The sequence below is a fragment of the Ochlerotatus camptorhynchus genome, unplaced genomic scaffold (genome assembly GCF_037179485.1).
Source record: "Ochlerotatus camptorhynchus isolate MF236.1 unplaced genomic scaffold, CSIRO-AGI_Acam_v1.1 ptg000243l, whole genome shotgun sequence".
NCBI lineage: Eukaryota > Metazoa > Arthropoda > Insecta > Diptera > Culicidae > Ochlerotatus > Ochlerotatus camptorhynchus.
Genome location: NW_027040733.1, coordinates 127,603 through 146,532, shown reverse-complemented (window position 1 = coordinate 146,532; position 18,930 = coordinate 127,603). Strand labels below are relative to the sequence as shown.

The 18,930-nt window shown below is 41.9% G+C and overlaps 1 protein-coding gene across 2 annotated transcripts in view; it reads right to left on the bottom strand.

Annotated features, from left to right (window-relative positions):
- Exn (Ephexin) overlaps positions 1-18,930 on the bottom strand; it is a 256,431-nt gene that overhangs the window by 124,792 nt on the left and 112,709 nt on the right. For both annotated transcript variants that reach the window (XM_065226006.1, XM_065226005.1), the window contains exons 2-3: positions 1,988-5,498; positions 1,812-1,924 (exon numbers count right to left, since the gene is read on the bottom strand). In XM_065226006.1, the coding sequence (XP_065082078.1) occupies positions 1,812-1,924; positions 1,988-5,451 (3,577 nt within the window). In that variant the 5' untranslated portion in view covers positions 5,452-5,498. The remainder of the gene's footprint in view (positions 1-1,811; positions 1,925-1,987; positions 5,499-18,930) is intronic.

Here is an 18,930-nt window from a genome sequence, read left to right as displayed (position 1 = left end):
CTTTTCAAGAACCATGGAGTGAATTAACTGACCATGCTGATCATAACGCGTTCTGTTCTGTTCACGTTCTGCAAGAATACACTCTCAATGTTGCTGCCAGCATTTGTCTATTACATGAAGATACACCGTAAGCGCAGAACTTGCGCTTGCTCAAGGGGATCTATCAATTTCAACAATCAGTGCCATGGGAGAAAGATCTTATAATTTCTGCCACAAGCCAATATGATTACGGGATTAATTTGCATGCGATGTACAATGAACAACAACAACAACGTCTAATCAATCATCAAACGATCTTCATCATACATATCGTTATGAATCACTCGCGTAAGAGGTCTTGATTGTTGTTGATAGCCGCAGATTGTTCCTTCTCCGAAGCAGACGCAGCAGTTCATACGCGGCTGTTCGCATAACGGACCTCAGACTGCCGTGGATATGAGAGCAATTTTTTAATAATCGCAACCATCACACATACATACAGCACAGCACATGATGATTGCTATGACGTTCTTTTGAAGCGAGCAGCTCAACGTGGAGAAAATGCACTTAGCTGCGTCATAGCTGTGTTTGATGAGGCAGCTCGCACTTGCTAGAAGTTGCTCGGACTTACTCGATATTTTCTGTCAAAAATAACTGTCGAACTGCTTATCTCCATGAACACCTATTCGATTCTATTTGAAATTTTCTTTATTTTGGTTTAAAAAAAAATCCAATTGTTGTTCTTCTCTGAAATCCTCGACCGACTCCGACCTGCTAGAACTTACTCGCATTAATGTGGTGTTTACATCTGTGTGAATTTGCTAGCGCTAGTGTACCATCCAACTAGTACGAATTTCAGTTGCTCCTGAAATCTCATGCTGTTTACATTATGCTGGTGAGCTTTTAGCCTAGCAGCTGGCTCATTAGCACTCGTTAAATAGCATAAGTGTAAACTAGAAATACTCAGAGGGAGAGATGGTCGGAGACAACAAAATACAATTCGGCAGCAGGGATTTGTACCTAAAATATCTTGCAACCCTTGCTAGAAGCTATCTTTTCACTTGACTTTTATTTTTGATTCGACTTACGGGCAAAATAATAATTGATTGCATCCCAATATTTTGCACATTTCTTTGTGCCTTTAATTAACCAACTAAGAACAATTAATCATTGAGAACATAAAGGTGATTGAATTTCTGTTCGATTGCAATACTCTCAAATTTAATCTAATAAGAATAATAAAGCTTCGGAAAAAATCTAATGTGAATGTCCGATTTGGCTCAAAACATGATGTGCGGTTTTAGAGCAAATTGGAACAAATTCGGTCGCTGTCCCATACAAAAATCCAACATGGCTGAATCATGAATTTGACACATTAGAACACCTATATGTAGTCACCTTGGTTGGAATCTGTTTCGATCTCTCATTAAACCCAGCTATTCTGTTAGCTGGTTTACGGCAATAATTATTCATGTAGTCGAGCAGTATTAAGACGACCTTCTATTTACCAGGGATTTTAAGCAAAAAATTTAGAAAATAAATTCCAAATTATTCCAACTCGGCATACATAAGACACTATTTTCTCGAGGTTCTAGAAGAAACATTTTGAAAATATTGTTCCACGGCAAAGTTCGAGTGGTGGAAAATATCATTTTAAACTGCTCGTATGATCTGATCCATTATAAGGGATAGAATAAGCATGGGATCTTACGGATCCGCCTACAACACGTCGTATGAAACTTTATTCTGCTGTGTATGTCCATTAAAAAAATTAATTCAAAACGAAATTTAAAAAAAAACCGTAAAATCCTTTGCTTGCATCCAAAACTTACCATCATGTTTGGGCTGGCCCCGCTCCAATTGCTGCTGCTGCTGTGACGCCAGCTTGTTGCGGACCTTCCGGGACCAGACCGGCGTTTGGTGAACCTTGTTCCGCTTCCGCACACTAAAAACAATAGCCAATCATTTTACCAATTGATACTCCAAAGAATGGGATATAAATACTCACATGATAAAATTGCTCCTTCCGTGACTCTCGTCCTCGTCCTCATCGTCGGAAATGTCCGTCCACTCGGCACTGTTACTGGTATCGCTTCCACGCTCGCTGGGCGGAGTCAAACTCTGCCCTACATTGGTATTGCACCCGTACAAGCTGTTCGTAATCTGATCCGACGCCAGTGTCGAGATCGATCCCATCCGCGGCAAAGTCGCTCCTCCATGCCTGAGGTAGTCCATGGCCAACAACTTCGACCCGATCGATTCGTAGCAATTGGACGATATGATTGAAACCGCATCGGCCGGTAGGTTATGCTTCGGTCGCTTGATTACCGCCGCTTCGGCACTTCCATTCGGATCGTCGTAATCCAAACCGTCCGAACTCTTGATCGTATCGTAGATGTTTTCCTCGTAGATCGGTTCCTCGGAGAGGGTCGGAGATGTGGAAACTGCTTCGCGATGATTATTCAACAGCTCCATGGGGACCGGGTTGCGAGGCGGTAGTGGAATTTCCTCCGATTTTGGAGGGCGTGGAGGTGTTTTGTCATACTTGATCTTCTCGTAGTTGGATTGGTAGGTTGGTTGATTTTTCGGCAAGAACTTTGGAGATCCGGCGAGATTGCGCTTCGGTTGCGGTAGGGCTAGATCGTTCGGAGATTGTGTGTCGTTCCGCGGTGGCAGTGGTTCCGGAGGGTTGCAAATTTCGTAGGTGTCTTCATCTTGCTGGTTCGATCGACTGCTGGTTCGATCGATGGATTCGTAGTTTTCGAAGGATTCGTAGCTGTTTAGGCTGGCGGTGTCAGGTTGAATCGTTTTTCCGGCAGTCGGCGTGTCGACCGAAGCCGTAGTGGTTTGGTAGGTGAAACTCTCGGCGTTCTTCGCTTTGTAGACGAAGGAGTCGATGTTGGCGGTTAGTTCCATGAGGTCAATGCTCATGGTGCTACCATGAAAGGAAACAGATGAGGTTTCCGATCTTCGTGGGGACTCAACCCTGGACACCATTTCGTAGTCGTTTTCGGACGCGCTGATCGCTTTACTTACCATAACTACAGGGATCTTTTCGTTCAGACTGAGGCGATCTAGGTTCGTTTGACAGGGGAAGTGGTGATCATCCATGGAGATGGACTTGTTGATCACGACGGTGTTGACGGCTTGAACGATATCCAAATGACTCATGGCCGTTTCGGCTCCGGTGCTGATCTTCGTCATGCTTCGGAACAGGAAGGAATTATTCGGTTGTTTGGCAGGCTCCGGCTCCGATTCCGGTTCTGGATCTTTAATGGTCAAATCATTGAAACTTCTCGATAGGTTGTCGATCTTCAGATTGAGGGATTTGATAGCGTCGACGATTTTGCGATCTGAGTGATCGGAGCTACTTTCCTGCGTCTCCTCAATGTGGATCGTAGGGATCTCGATCGAGGAGACAAAGTTCTTCCGTGTAAGCTTGTTGTCCGGAACAAACAGCAATCGATCTTCACTTTCAAAACTTGAGTTCAACTGCGATTCACTGGACGTTCGTACCGAACTGCTCAGGTTGATCTTTTTCGCAGATCGGAATGCAAATTTCTCGTAGATCCTTTGAACGGCACTTTTCTGCTTTGGTGGAGGCGAATTCTGTTCTTCTCCTTTGCAAATCTTGGCAGGCTCTTTGTCCCTTTTGTCTTTCTTCTGCTTCACCAGTTCTTCTTGCACGACCTCAGACTTTTTCTTCACCACAGAATATTCATCAACTACCCGTTCAGGCTTATCCGGTTCCACAATTTCAACCTTAACATCTTCCGATTTTGCTACTTCTTCTTCGACAACATGAGTATTACCGTCAATTTCATTTCGATTCTCACTACTTATACTATCTTGGCTAATACTATTTGGCACCATGTCTACTTCTATCTCCACTACTCCGTTACTGCTATCACAATTGTTGGCATCGATTTGGATCGCTCGCTTATTCTTCAGTTCCCTCGTTTTCCTGATCACTTGATCACTTTTATCTGGGACCTTGGGTTTGGCCCTACCAGCCGGAGGTTTCTTGTCCGTTAGAGGAGATACAGATTGGTAATGATTACTGTTCGGTTCGAAGATCTCCAGTGCTTCCTTCACGCACACCGAAGTCCTGTTCGCTGATTCACATTCCGGTTTGCGATACAGATTCTTCCGTAAACTGGGCCGTTTCTTTACTCCGGCTCTTTTGTACGAACCCTTGCTACCCACCGAAACGTCATCCGAACTCTCGTCCGTTCGGGTGCCGCTGCTGGCGCTAGACTTCTTTCTCACACTGCCTTCTCCGTCGATTACCTTGTACACGTGACTTCCGGACTTGTGAAAGTATCCTCCTCGTTTCCGAACCTCCTCCAAGATCCCAGCATCCTGCTGACACATCTTGTTGAACTTGTTCGTCAGGGCCATTACTTTGTTCTCTTTGGCATGCAGCAGTTTTCTGTTGTAAGGCGAGGTCGTCGTTCGGAAGCTCACCTTCCGTGTCGGTGTCCCATGCCGCCGACCAATAGACTGTGAATCGTTTGAGCTCACACTCTTCTTACTGTCCAGTGAATCTCGCATGCCCTGTTTTGGCTGAGGAGTGTCTACCTTTTCGTTAGGAATTACTACTGGGTCCTGCTGTTCTTCCATCGCAGGTTCCGGCGGTTCCGAAGTCGGTAGCGGTGGCGGCTCATTTTGGATATCCACCTCGATGAAGTTGTTCACGTAGTTCTCCACCTTGATCGGCATTTTCGGGTCTTCTTTTTGAGACCGTATCCCAAGCAGTTCAACTCGCCTTGCCCAGTTGATTCTTCCTCCGCTGGCCGTTGCCGTTACCAGAGGGAATCCCGCATTGCATCCAACCCGTTCCAGGCAGGACCGTTTCTCCTTCTTCAAATCCTTAACCGGACTTAGAACAACGCTCGATCGTTTCTGATTGGAGGTGGCGGAACTTTCATTATCCACTTCGCGTGAGCGAGCTGCTTTCGGACTGGCAGTTTTGGAGTACAGTGGGACTAGGCTGCTTCGGACTATGTTTCTACGGGACGCGGATCCACGGGAGGAACTGTTCCGTCGGAGGAATTCTGGAGTTGTTGGTTTCCGCAAGGGGTTCGATGGTCCCAGAGTGACACTTTTGAGTTTTCTGGAGAGGGTGGTTTCGCTGGTTGAGGCGGATCCGGGTGAACTTAGACTGAGCCGATTGTTCCAGAATTGCTTCAGCCGTTGAACGCTGTAGTGATGTGATTGAGCATGGTACGGAAGGTCGTCTTCGCTGTCGTCTAACGGTTTCTTTTTCGCTTTCTTCAGCAAAGTTGAAGGTGGACTCGGGGACGTTGGAGACGATGGTGTGCTACAGGAGCTATCTGAGCTACTGCTGGAACTAGTGTTTGGATTAGTCCCGAAGAGGTAGAACCGTTGGATGAAGTTTGGCTGCTTGTCGGTTGAACGCTTCTCAACAGTGGCCGCAGGCTGCGTTCGGTTGCTGTTGGTGGAGTACATCTTCGGTGGATGGGGGAGCTGCCACCAGGTGAACTGTTACGTTGGAACTGTGGAATACAAGCAAAAGGGGAGAGTTTTTTTTTAGTTACATTAGCTTCAGATGAGTTGAGGAAAAAACATCAAGGGGCTTAGAATGTATTCGAATATAATTACTCGTACCACAACATAAAGTTCGCATGAAGTGATGAACAAATACAATTATAATTTTGAAAAAAAAATGACTAAATAATAGGTCAACATTTTGGTTTTTCTCCTAAAAAGTTTTAAGGAGGATTGATTATGCTGGAAGTGCATCAATCTTAACAGCTAATTGATCAAATATCCAAGGCGTTTCTGTATAGTTTTCGGTTTGATTGATTGAATCGGACGGAAGTCTTCATTGTTGAGCACATTTGATTCAAACTGCTATGAACAAGGAGCCAAATGAGCTGAGATTTGTTTAACACAGATCTTTAGCTGGCATCAATTTTATTAAAAAAGGGGGACTAGGGGCATAATGAACACACGGGGCGAAATGGACACCCTCAAAGTAACAAAATCTTTTAAATTTAAACGGAAATGTAAATTGTTAATCATTTTTACCACTATCAAACATATAATTTTTCAATAGAACAGTTGATATCCTCATTTAACCACCGAAATATATGAAAAATTAGAAATCATAACCCAAGGGTTTGAAATATTATAATTTCTAACCATAGGAAAATAAGGTTTTACCAACGTTTCAGAATATTTATTATCAATTACCTATTTGTCCCAAACACGTTCTTTGTATCGCTGCTGAAAGTTGACATTAATCACAATATTAGTTTTTACAATAATTTATTTAAAAAAAAAATGCATTCAAATTACTTCATTACTTCATAATATAGTCCATTAGGGGCGAAACGAACACCTCTAGAAGGGGCAAAATGAACACCACTTGTTTCTGGAATCTAACCTCAACGCCCACTTTGTTGACTTGTTTACATTGTTTACCTATGCAGTGTTTTGGTGGCAGGGATGGTGCGAACGTACAAAAGACAATCTGGAAGGCAGCAGTGGTCCAAAACGGCTATGGAAGCGGCCATAGATTCTGTCCGCCGGAGTGGAACGTCCATCAAACGAGCAGCCAAGACCTACGCTGATCCGATATCTGAAAACTTCTGGGCCAGGAGGTGAAGCAAATCGGCTCATTCAAAACAGTTTTCATACCTGCCGAGGAAGCTGTTTTAATGGCCAAAATTTTGGACTTTGAGGTTCGATGCTACGGAATTACCACCTGCGACATCGGGAGCCTTACTTTCCTGCTGGCCGAACGCAACCGGAAAGCACATGTTTTCAATACGAAGACACAGCCGGCTGGTTGGGATTGGCTTCACGATTTTCGGAAGCGTCATCCCAAACTCTCGCTCCGTACTCCTGAGGCTACCTCAGCTGCAAGGTTGCAAGCATTCAACAAGATAGCGGTCGACAACTTCTTCGATGGACGGAGGCAAATTCAGTGCCAGCAGGATTTTCAACGTTGATGAAACCTCTGTGCTTATTTTATTTATTTATTTCTACTTGTCAACAGATAAAATAGTTACCCTAATGACAATTTTCTATATCTAAACATCAAAACTGCTTCAAACACAAAATTAACGCAAACATCTCTTAAAGCTACGCTTATTTTTCTCGCGGGACACATTAAAATCGAACACATAATAACAACTATTGAAAACGCGGCACATACTCAACATTGGTTCGTGTACGCCATAGTTGGTCCTCGAACGCCGGTTGTTGAAGAACGCATGCAGCCGGAGGTCCCGTCGTTGAGTGTTGATGTCAAGAAGACTGAGAAGTGTGGAGCAGTCGACGTTCCCTTGCAGAAGATCCGCAACGAAACAAGCCTTCGCCACATTACGCCTTCCTTCCAAGAGCTCCAGGTCGATGAGGTTACAGCGACTTTCATAGCTCGGCAAGTTACGCGGGTCGCACCAACGAAGGTGTCGCAACGCAAAGCGAATAAATTTTCGCTGAACAGCTTCAATTCTATGGATTGCATTCTGATAGAATGGCGACCAAACAACGGCAGAGTATTCCAGTATAGGTCGAACCAGGGAACAGTATAAAGCCTTCAGGCAATACACGTCCTTGAAGCTTTTGGCGAAACGGAAAAAAAATCCTAGCTGCGATGAAGCTTTAGGCAATGTGATCCTTGAACGTTAATTTGCAATCGAGCATGACTCCCAAGTCCTTGACAGTCGATTCGCGTTTCAAGCTTATTCCTCTTAAGGTGTAATCGTGGAAATGCATCGCCCGTTTACGGCCAAAGGAGATGACCGAGCACTTGGACACATTTAAAGACATCCTGTTTATCCGGCACCAATCAACAAAGACTTCAACTTCTTGGTGGAGGAAATGAGCGTCTTGAGGCCCTTTTATTACGTAGTAGAGCTTCATGTCGTCGGCGTACGAGAGTTTAAGGCATTTGAGGATCAAGTTCACGTCGTTCATATACAACAGGAAAAGCAATGGCCCCAGGTGGCTGCCTTGAGGAACACCAGATGTAACAATGAAGGGTGGAGAAGCGTAGTCACCGATCTTAACAGACATAGATCTGCCAGTCAGATAGGAGCGAAGCCAGGTAAGTAGACTCCCATGAACACCCATTTTGTCATATTTAGAGATGGTAATTTCATGGTTCACTCTATCGAAAGCTGCAGAGAGGTCGGTGTATATGGCGTCAACTTGATGGCCACGTTCAATCTCACGAATAATGAACGATGTAAAAACAGTTAGATTAGTCGTCGTCGAGCGCTTAGGCATGAAGCCGTGTTGATCCTGAGAAATACTGTACGAGCAGTCTTGAACCAACTTTTCCAGGACAATTAGCTCGAATAGTTTAAAGATAGCACTCAATGCAGCTATTCCGCGGTAATTGGCGACAGTCTGCTTGCATCCTTTTTTGTGAACAGGGAAAACAAACGAATCCTTCCAACATTCTGGAAAAACTCCGGAGGTCATTGACAAGTTGAAGACTTTAGCTAACGGCTCTGAGAGAGTGTCTAAACAACGTTTCAGTACTAATGAGGGAGTGCCATCTGGACCAGATCCTGTTGATGTTTTCATCTGTTTCCCGGCTGAAATCACCATGTCGCTGTGGATGGTGAATGGAGAACCAAACACCGACGTACGAGAGACATTACTCGTGGCAGCAGCAATTTCCTGAGCATCAAGAACTTCGTCTGAAAAAACGCTGCTGAATTGTGTGCGAAACATATTGGCGATATCTGCGACGGAGTTGGTATCAGTAACGTCATCAGTCATATTGGACGGCAATCCCGTTTCTTTCCGTTGCTCGTTCACATATCGCCAGAATTCCTTAGGATTAGCTTTGAGACGACTCTGCAAGTGAGACTGATGTGCGTTGTACAAGCTTGCATTGAGATCTCTGTACTCGTTGTTGGCGCGGACGTAATTAGCCTTCGTAGAATCTGTGTGATATTTACTGTGTTTCCTCAGTGCAGCCCTTTTCACCTTTTTCAGATGCTTAAGATCAGAGTTCGACCAGGCGGGTTTGGCAGGTTTACACCGTAGTTTTTTAGGCACAAACTGATCGATAGCGTAGAATATGATACCACACATGGTCGAGGCAGCCAGATTCGCATCCCCGGAGTCTAGTGTCGCATTCCAATCCACATTAGCGAGAAAGTTATTCATTCGCTCGAAGTCTCCTTTGTGAAAGTTGTAGAAGATGGTTTCGGCGTGGTCTTGGAAGCGTTTCTCAGGATCGATTGCAAGCGTCAACAGTAGAGGTGAATGATGTCTGCAGTTTTTGACGAGCGGTGCCGGAGCATGGGTAACAGAGCAGCTTTGTCCCAAATCCTCCCCGACAAAGCACAGATCGAGCAAACGGTTGTTTGCATTCAGAACGCCATTCACTTGCTGAAGCCTTGCGGTTGAATACGCGTCAAGCAAGGAGAGAGAAGCCGGTCTGAACGATGAACGGGAATTGTCAGGAAAGAAGAAGCCGTGAGCATCGCTAAGCCACGATACAGTGCCAAGGTTGAAATCGCCCAAGATGACGATGCTGTCCCTGGCATCAATTTGAGAGACAATCCAATCCAGCGAAAGTGCATGCTTCTCAATCAGGTTGTGGTCGTTAACGCCGTCGGGAGGAACGTATATCACGCAGATATAGATTGTACCACTTAGAGTTGAAAATGCAACCCACAGATGCTCAACCGTCGAATCTTCAGGAGGTTTCAGTAAGCGAGATACGAAGCAGGAGCGAATGGCCAGAAGGACTCCACCACCGGAGGTCTTGTTGCTGTTGAGGGTTGATCGATCTTGACGGTAGACGGAATATGTATCGTTAAACAACTGCTTTGACAAAGTGTAGTTTTTCAGCCAGGTTTCCGAGAAGGCGTATATGTCGTAGCATGCGTCGCTGCATGCTAGCTGGTATTCGGCGAGTGAGCTGTTCATGCCACCGACGTTCTGGTAGTATAGCAGAATTTGAGATGCTGGGACGCATGGAACAGCGGGCTGCAATTTGGAAGTGGAGGCAGCATCAGGCAGAGCAACGTCGAAAGAATAAGGGTACTTGCCGTGGATGGCAGCTTGGAAAGCCCTGTCCCCAGCACTAGACTCAGGGCCAGGACGACTTAGATGGTGGGGGCGTGTGAACTGACCAGGACTGGAACCAGTAGTGGGCGCAGCAGAGCTAGGTGGGTCCAGGGCTTCCATACTGCTTTGTGACGTGCGTCCCAGGCTAGATGAAATGGCGGCTGATGTTCGGCTTGAAACGGAGAATTGGTCGTTGTGATTGAGGGTCTCGGTGTTCTGCAAACGGCATGTCAGCGGGCTTTGGTTCTTCCTGGAAATCACAGGAACGACAGGAAGTAGCTGACCAATGTCAAGATCGGAAGAATACTCGCCAAAATAAGTTGGGTGGAAGATCCCCTCTCCACATCCGACCACAGGCCCGGAACGACGATGATGCGCGGAGACAGCAAGTGGCAGGACTGAGGCGGAGGGATTGGGGACTTCCATGAGGCTTTCTACGATGCGTTCCGAGTTTCGAGATGGAGTTGGCACAGCGGCATTCAAAGTGCTGAAAGTTCGATCGGCATCAGGTATCGAATTTGAATGGTTGAGTGTGTACTTGCCTGTCATAGGAGGTTGGAAGACCCCCAGCCCACATCTAAACTCAGGTCCAGGACGACTGTGATGAACGCAGGCAGGGACGTGTGCTCACCGTAAGTTGTACACATTTTCAAATAAAATTCATGTTTTGACTCATTTTGTATTCTTAGGTGCAAACGAAACGTTCCAAAGTGTTTGCCTTGAAAGGCCGACGACAGGTAGGAGCTGTGACATCGGCGGAAAGAGGGCTACTTTCCACTGCAAGCATTCGCATGTCAGCAACGGGACAAATACTGCCACCTATGATGATATTCCCTAGGGCCCGTTTGACTACCAGTCTTATGGAAGGTGCTCCACCAGAAACGGTATTTGTCTGCAACCAGAGCTGGTAAATATCACGGCCATCATGTGACGATGAGAAAACAGGTTCTCTCACTATCACGAGACGAAACTACCTATCATTAGCTTTCTTGTCATTTTTCAATGATCAAGGACTCATGAGAATAATTCATATGCGGTTTTGACATCTACATTTCTAACTAATTTAGATGAATTTAAGCAAACTACCGTATGTAATCGGTAGAGTGGATATATTATTAAGATTTCCTCGGTACAAGTAACTTTAATATTATTAAATGAGCTAGTAATTACGATGATCACAACACTGTCACGTTCTGTCATGACGAAAAATTCGATGAGATTTTGAAGAAAATCTCTATCATCGTTTTCTCATCCAATGATAGTGACAGAAGTATCTCTGTAAATATCGCGTGAGATCTTTCATTGAAAATGATATTTGCCAGCCCTGTCTGCAACTCTTCCGGTTGGATGACTGTGAAAGAATTCAACACCTGGTTCGAGCATTTTCTAAAGCACACGCGTCCAACTGCTGATAACCCGGTTCTTTTGATTTTGGACGGTCATTCTTCGCATACGAAGAACCTTGGCTTTATTGAAAGAGCGCGTGAGTGCCATGTGACAGTCGTGTGCTGCCCCCCCCCCCCCATTGCAGCCACAAACTACAGCCTCTCGACATAAGCTACATGGGGCCGCTCAAGACGGCTTTCTCGAAGGAAGTGGAGAGTTTCCTCAAATGCAATCCTGGTAGGGTTGTCACCCTGAACGAAATCAGCCGGCTTTTCGGTTCGACTTTCATGAAGACTTCTAACGCGGCTCTTGGTGTCAACTGATTCCGTAAGGCAGCCCCAGCCGAAATGAGTTGAAGTCATCGCAGACATTGAAGGATATTGATCAGCTAAAGAAGGTGATCAAAGCTGAAACAAGACACATTTCTAACAGTGATGCCGAAACACCCAAACGCAAACGAGGACGTCCGAAAGGAAAGAGCAATCAAACTAAAACGGTGCTTGCTCAAGATACGCTCTGCGAAGTATATGGCTGTTGTTTCAGTTCTTCTGACAAAGGACAGGATTGGATCAAATGTTCCAAGTGCTGCTTGTGGTTCCATGAATGCCAGGACTCTCGCTGCCTTTCGTGTGCCTTTCAATAAGGCATCAATTTGTAGCTAATCTTCATTATGTGATTGTTCATGAATTGGTTTTATTTTCTTTATTTCGGTAACATCACCAGAGGTGTGTCCGCCAAGGAAATCGAATTGAATTAAATAAAAATCTGTTACTGTTTTGGTTGAAATCTGATTAGTTTTACTTAAAAACTTACTAAACTGACCCCACTGTCAATCATAGTTTCAATAATAGTTTTAGAATCGGGCTCTTATCATGTCAATCAATTGCCGTGATTCAATAACTACTTACTTTCCAGGGTAGTTAATCATGAGCATTTTCCATTAGACCCCCTATACCAATTGAACTTATTCTACATACTCTTTTGGAGTTGCTTATTGACCTATACGAAGTAAAGCTTAAGAAATGTCTCCCCTATGTTTTCGTTTTTGTATGTATGTATGTGTGTGCATGTGTGTGTGTGAGGGTTGTATGTATGTGGGAGGGATGGGGACATGTTCACGTAGGTATGTACATATGTTATAGAGTCAATTTCTGAGTCTAATCCAGTTTTTAGCAAGGTGTCTATTATGCCCCATAAGGGTGTTCATTTCGCCCCGTACCCCATCCACCAACCCGGTTTACAAAGAAGTTTTCAAATTGTTTTTACAGACTTAAATTCACTATTTTATTGCTGAAAACGATTGGAGTGTATAGTATATGGATATTATTTGAGGTTTGACTATTTATCTCCGACAATTACGGGTATTTTACACTCATAAAATGTATTTTCCCTTAAGGTGTTCATTATGCCCCTAATTCCCTTACGTTCAGTAAAAAGGTTTTTTTTTTTAATTAAAAATGGCCGTTTGCTAACACAAATATTGTTCTCCAATTGCCATTTTACATTTGTTTAGGCTCAGAAAAAATAAGGAGTGTTGACAAATGCCAGAAGTTTCCACCAGTTGAAAAAACAAACTTGTAAAGTTATTGTGAGTGAACAGATTAATTGTTTGTGACAATATAGTTTCCACTGTTTTATAATTTCCTAATAATCAGGAGTTCATTGAGATAGTTGCCATAACCCGTATGACATCGCTATCAAATGCCATGACCAATATATCACTTTCAACCAATGGGTCATTTCCAAGTGAAATCTCACATTCTCCGGCCGCGCATTACTTTCTCGACTTATCTCGGAAATTCAGGCTACAAGAAGGAGGGTAAGCTGGAATAACAGGATTCTGTACGGTTCCCGTCATTCAAATTCAGTACGAATGCCGCCACCACCTCACAAGTCGATAACCCAACGAAGAACCCGTTCTCTTTCGAAGAAAAACGCAACACTTCACATGGAGCAAACAAAAAACACAAGGCGCTGAAAGAGTTCATCTCACCTTTGCTCCGCTTCCCCGGCCAGAAAGCCTACATGTATGTATAGATCGGAAGAAACTGCCCAAGGCTATCGGGTTGCAGTGTGAATTGATTTTGTTCCAGACGTCGAGGGCACTCTCTCTGCTCCACTTTGAGAAGCTGGAATCATTTTCCTGTGTAACTTAATTTTCATCATCATCATCGTCCAGTGAGCAGTCACATCCCTAATGCCGAGGTGAAAATTGATTGAGTGGAGCTAGGTATGTACTTGTGCTCGTCTTCGCGCTATTGGTAATTATACAGATCTAGCAGCAGCGGGAGGCGAAATTGAGGTTTGGCTCTATTACCAATTCCACCTGTTGGCATTGCAGTAGATAGGTAGCCAGTGAGACCACTACAAGTACTGCAATAATAACATTCATAACGACGAAATTGGAGGAAGTGAGAAAGTGAAATGGCATGAAATGTATGAAAACGTATTTGCCGGTAAGGGGAAATTAAAACAACAACTCATCCATCGACGAATACGACAATGGCGGCGACTAGGTGTACAGTGAATATACATAGTAAGGTAGTTGGTGGCGCCGGTCGATTCGAACCGATTTACGTTTCAAATTGATCAAAAGTGTAGAGAAATTTCAACGATCGGATAGGAGACGACGTAGCAAAGTGGATCGATAATTAGTAGTCAGGCAGTCCAGCAGCTGGGGGGATTTGTTGTTATGGGAAAACATGATGGACGGAAATAAACCAGTTAGTAGCAATTTGCTTGCGATGTAAGAATTTCATATCTGGTTTATTTGGTTCAGGTTCAATGTTATTGAAATTCAGATTGATATAAATTATGGTGGGTCATCATTACAATCCTCGGATAGACTGATGCAAAATTTGAAATTTTCGCTCCACAGTGCTCAAACGGTTTCAAATTGGGTTCTGATTAGCCTCCCAAAAATTGGACTCATTTATTAATAAACTGACTGGAGCGAAAATTTCAAATTTTGCATCAGTCCAATGCCCATTGCAATTTAGATTTGTATTGAGACACCCACCATCTTTGCAAATTTGAAGGGTAATTTTTGCAATCTGTTCTTTCGGCAAAATTTAAGATGAATATGGTACAGTGTATGGAAATATTAATTTGCTGGTAAAAAAATCACACATTGCCTAATAATGCCCATATTTGATATTTACATTAAGCAAAGTATGCTAAACAACTTTGTTGAAAAACGCATATCTAGGGTTGTAGTACCGGTATTAGTTTTACCGATAATACCAGGTGATTTTCTGGTAATGAAATACCGGTACTGGCAAGTGAAAATACCGGTGGTTATTTGAAAAATACTAAAGAAAATTCCAATTAATGATGTTGAATATATTTGAATGTATGTTTAGTAGCGCTGTTAACGAGTATTGATTTTGGAATAATTTATAATACGTCGTGAACCAACAAGCTGCACTGAACAGAAGTGAAAGTGTAAAAAAATCGGCGGATCAATAATTTTCCACACGCACTTAGCCCAACTGTCAATCTTAAAAGCTGCAAGCTCCAGGTAAACGCGTTATATATTGTATATTTGTACTCAGATGTTACCAGCTCCGTAAACTGATTTGATTTTTTTTTTAAATCAAAACTAGCTGGGCGCTAAAATATCAATATATGGTGTACCAAGAACTTAAGGGAATATCCAAAATATTTAGATAAGTTTCGAAAACTTCAAGTAAGTTCCGAGATCTACATGAAAGTACCACACGTTGGGAAGCTCAAAGATCTTTAAAGGTAAGTTCTGAAAAATTTAGGACAGTTTCATGAAATTAAAACAAAAATTTCGCAAGCTTGATGAAGAGCTTCCCTTAGCACAGCCGGTAAACGCGCAGCTACAAAACAAGACCATGCTGGAGGTGACTCGATTCCCGGTTCGGTCTAGGAATTTTTCGGGTTGGAAAATTTCCCGCCTTCCCTGGGCATAGAGTATGGTTCAATTTCCACACAATTATACTAATGCAAAAATGGTACTCGATGCCTGTACCAGTGATTTCTGTAGTGCTCAATTAAAAACTGTGGAAGTGCATCTAGAAGACTAAGTTGAGAGCACGTAATAAGCTAATATGCGATAAGCAATAAGCTTGGAATGCGAAAAAGAATAAGAAGATGATGAAGAACAAAAAACTTCATGACAGTTGCATCGATTTCAAGCATTTTACTAGAACTTCAAGAAATATTCTGGTAAGTTTAAGATCTAAAAAAATAGATTAGAGAGCTTTACGAAAGTTTAAATAAATTCAGGGCAGTTCCACGAAGAAATTTTTATTTTTCCAAAAATATTGGGAAATATCAGAAATCCAAGAACATGAACATGAACCTGAAAATTATTCGAAAAAGATATCGAAAATCTAAAACCATCAGTTATTTCCGTTTTTTTATTTTGAAATCTTATTTTTTTTTTTTTTAAATATGACAAAAACCACATAAATCGACCATTTGGTTTTGTTTAGAGTCCAACTTTTTTCATGATGATATAGAAAAAATATTTTACATGTAAATTTTCTCAGGAATCAAAGAAAAATTTGATTTTCTTGAATTTTATAGATTGGATTGCAACAATATTGTATATTATAGTAGTAGACGAAATACGCGTATCTGTCAAAAGACAAGCAATTATAACGGAATCAAAAATAAATAAACCAACACACTCAAAGCTCATCATAAAAAATGGTTTTTAGGTTTTCTATATCTTTTTCAAATATTTGTAGAAAAATCAAAACGAAGTTATTTCGGGTTAACATCCGAAAAAAATTTCAGAATCAAAGATTTGATAATTTCATGAGAAATCTAACAAGGTAAAATCTGAGAATTTCTATAACATTTTGGCCCCTTCAGCGAAGCTGTGAGAACATTATGGTAGTTACATCAGCTTCTTGGTATCTGGAGGAAATTTTAAGATGTTCTCAGATCTTCAGGGAAAGTCAAGAAAACTTCAGAGAAGACTCAAGATACTTAAAAATTTCAAGATCCTCAGACAAGCTAGTTCTTAAGATCTTCAGACAGGTTCAAAGATCTTAAGGGCGCTCCCAATAGCTTCACGAAAGTCCACACATTCGGGGAAGTTCAAGGATTTTAAGGGATAATTTCTATAACTATACATTTATGAATTCTAGGGAAATTTCGAGAAACTTAAGTTCAGAGAACTCCTTGGTAATTTAGAAAACTTCGTACATATTTTGGAAATATAACAGCAGCCCAGAAACTTTCATGCAATATTTTCAGGTGTAGAACACTCAAGAACATCATAGAAGATCGCAGCAACGAAAAGGAAATTCGCATTGTAAAGGAGCTGGAAGCTAAAGCAGTACATATACTATGTGAAAGCAGATAAGGACAACGTGGTCGTTATCATAGACCAGGACGATCACGACAATCAGATGACAACAAAGATTAAAAACGGACCGTATAGGCAGCTTTGAGCAGACCCCTGGTGAAACACGTGGAGAAAACATTGAAGAAATGTAAATAAATATTAGGAAATGGTGCAGGTCGTTTACGGGAATCCAATCCCATTCTACCCAGATTCAAAGGTCTCTCCAAAGTCCACAAACCGGGGAAGGAAATGCGATAGATCCCCAACAATTATTGAAAGCTAAATAAGAGCTTCTTCAGCAAAAAAAAAAAATGCAAATTTAGCTTTTAATCAGCTCAAATTGTTTGGTGGGTCATGTCTGCAGTTGGTTACCCTACCCACAAACTAGCAAAGCGGCTAGTCACAGAGTTCTAGAGTATGCCAAATCAGTTCCAGAGTAAGGCAGTTAGTAACACCCAGGAGTTTGCCCAGCAAAAACAAGCTTCAGGAGACATCACCGAGAACGGTGATGTATGAACGATGAAAAGTATGCGCGTTTTATGTCTGTTTGTCTGTGGTATCAAGTTATAAGATTTGTTCCCGTACTTGCTTTTTTGCATTTGCTGTAAGTTGCTGTAAGACAATAACACAAGAATTCCCGATTTGCGTGGTGGGTGCCCAGAGATGCCATATATTTTTTCAGAAGTCAGCGAAAAATGTCTGTGTATTTCAGAAATGTCTGTAATTGGGCTTCATAAAATTAGCAGAAGTTTTGCGTGCAAAATTTGAAATGTCTTAAAAGTCATGTTCGAGCAATTCGTTAAAAACACCTGCTTTTAGCGAATTGAACCTATTGGAGTTGGGAATCGTTAACAGCAATCAACAAAAAGAAAAATTACGATTACACGACAAATGAGGTCAACTCTAAGTTGAGATTAGTTCACTCATATTCTTGAAAACGTAGTTAATTCACAAACTGAGTAAAACTTTCCGAGCTTTCACAGGAATTTGTTTTCTAATATGAGCAACATCTCGATGTACATATTAAATTAGTACACGGAAAAAAAAGTTTTCTTGTAATTTCCATTGGAAATGCACATAATATTTTTTTTTCCATTAACAAAACCAAAGATATCTATCTGAATTTCACATAAAATTCATGTGATGGCATGAGCTCAATATGATAAATCACTTAAATTTCATTTGACACAGGTTCATGTGATTTTGTGGTGCGATTCCCAATTATGATATCACATGAAAGTTATGTGAAATTCTAATGAATATTTTCCATTGGATATGTGATTTATTCTTTGAGTGTTTACTTCTAGAATGAGTAAATTTTTCGTCGATTTTTCTAATATTTGAAAAGATTTATTAAGGCTCGGAAAATTTTACATAGTTTACAAGTAAACTACGTTTTCTAGAATTTGAGTAATTTAAACTTTAATTTGAGTCGATCTTATATGCCATGTAGTGTGGAAATCCGTTAGTTACTTAGTACTGGTCCTTTTGCACGCCAGCAGTGGGGGAACGGGCACATCTCAGTGAGAGATTCAACGTTTCATCACCTAAATATGGAGAAATCGACAATCAAAAGAGCAATCTATAAGCTTATTAATACGATTCTAAACACTTCGTGCTCAGAAAGTGTTGATGAATCAGGATCAGGGGGCTGAAACGATTTAGATAGCAAGGAATATCGAAATTAAGATCATGGAGAAATGGAGAGTACTGTACAACAAAGCCAATTACGATTAATTGGCGCTAAAAACTAACACTGTTGTAACAATTTTACAAATACTGTTTTGAAATTAGATATGTCAAGCAACATATTCATTACATTTTGCAAAATAATTACACATCTGGGGGAGAAAAACTTGGCTAAATATAACAAAAAAATTAAAATATTTGCTGATACCAACATTTTTGCCAAGGAGTACCGAAAGGTTATGATATCACTTGAAAAACACAATTTCGTTCAAAGACCCGGAGAGACGAATGACAAATACAAGTTCCAGAAGATGTGTTTCAAATCCCCATAGATCCATATTGATTTTTTTTTACCAATCGAAAATATTGGTTCCGAAAATATGATCAAAAATGTACATTCCAGATTCCAGAATTCGCAAAAGATTGATATATCAAAAACTCATCATGCGACAACTCAAATCACATTAGAATTTTACTATAAGATC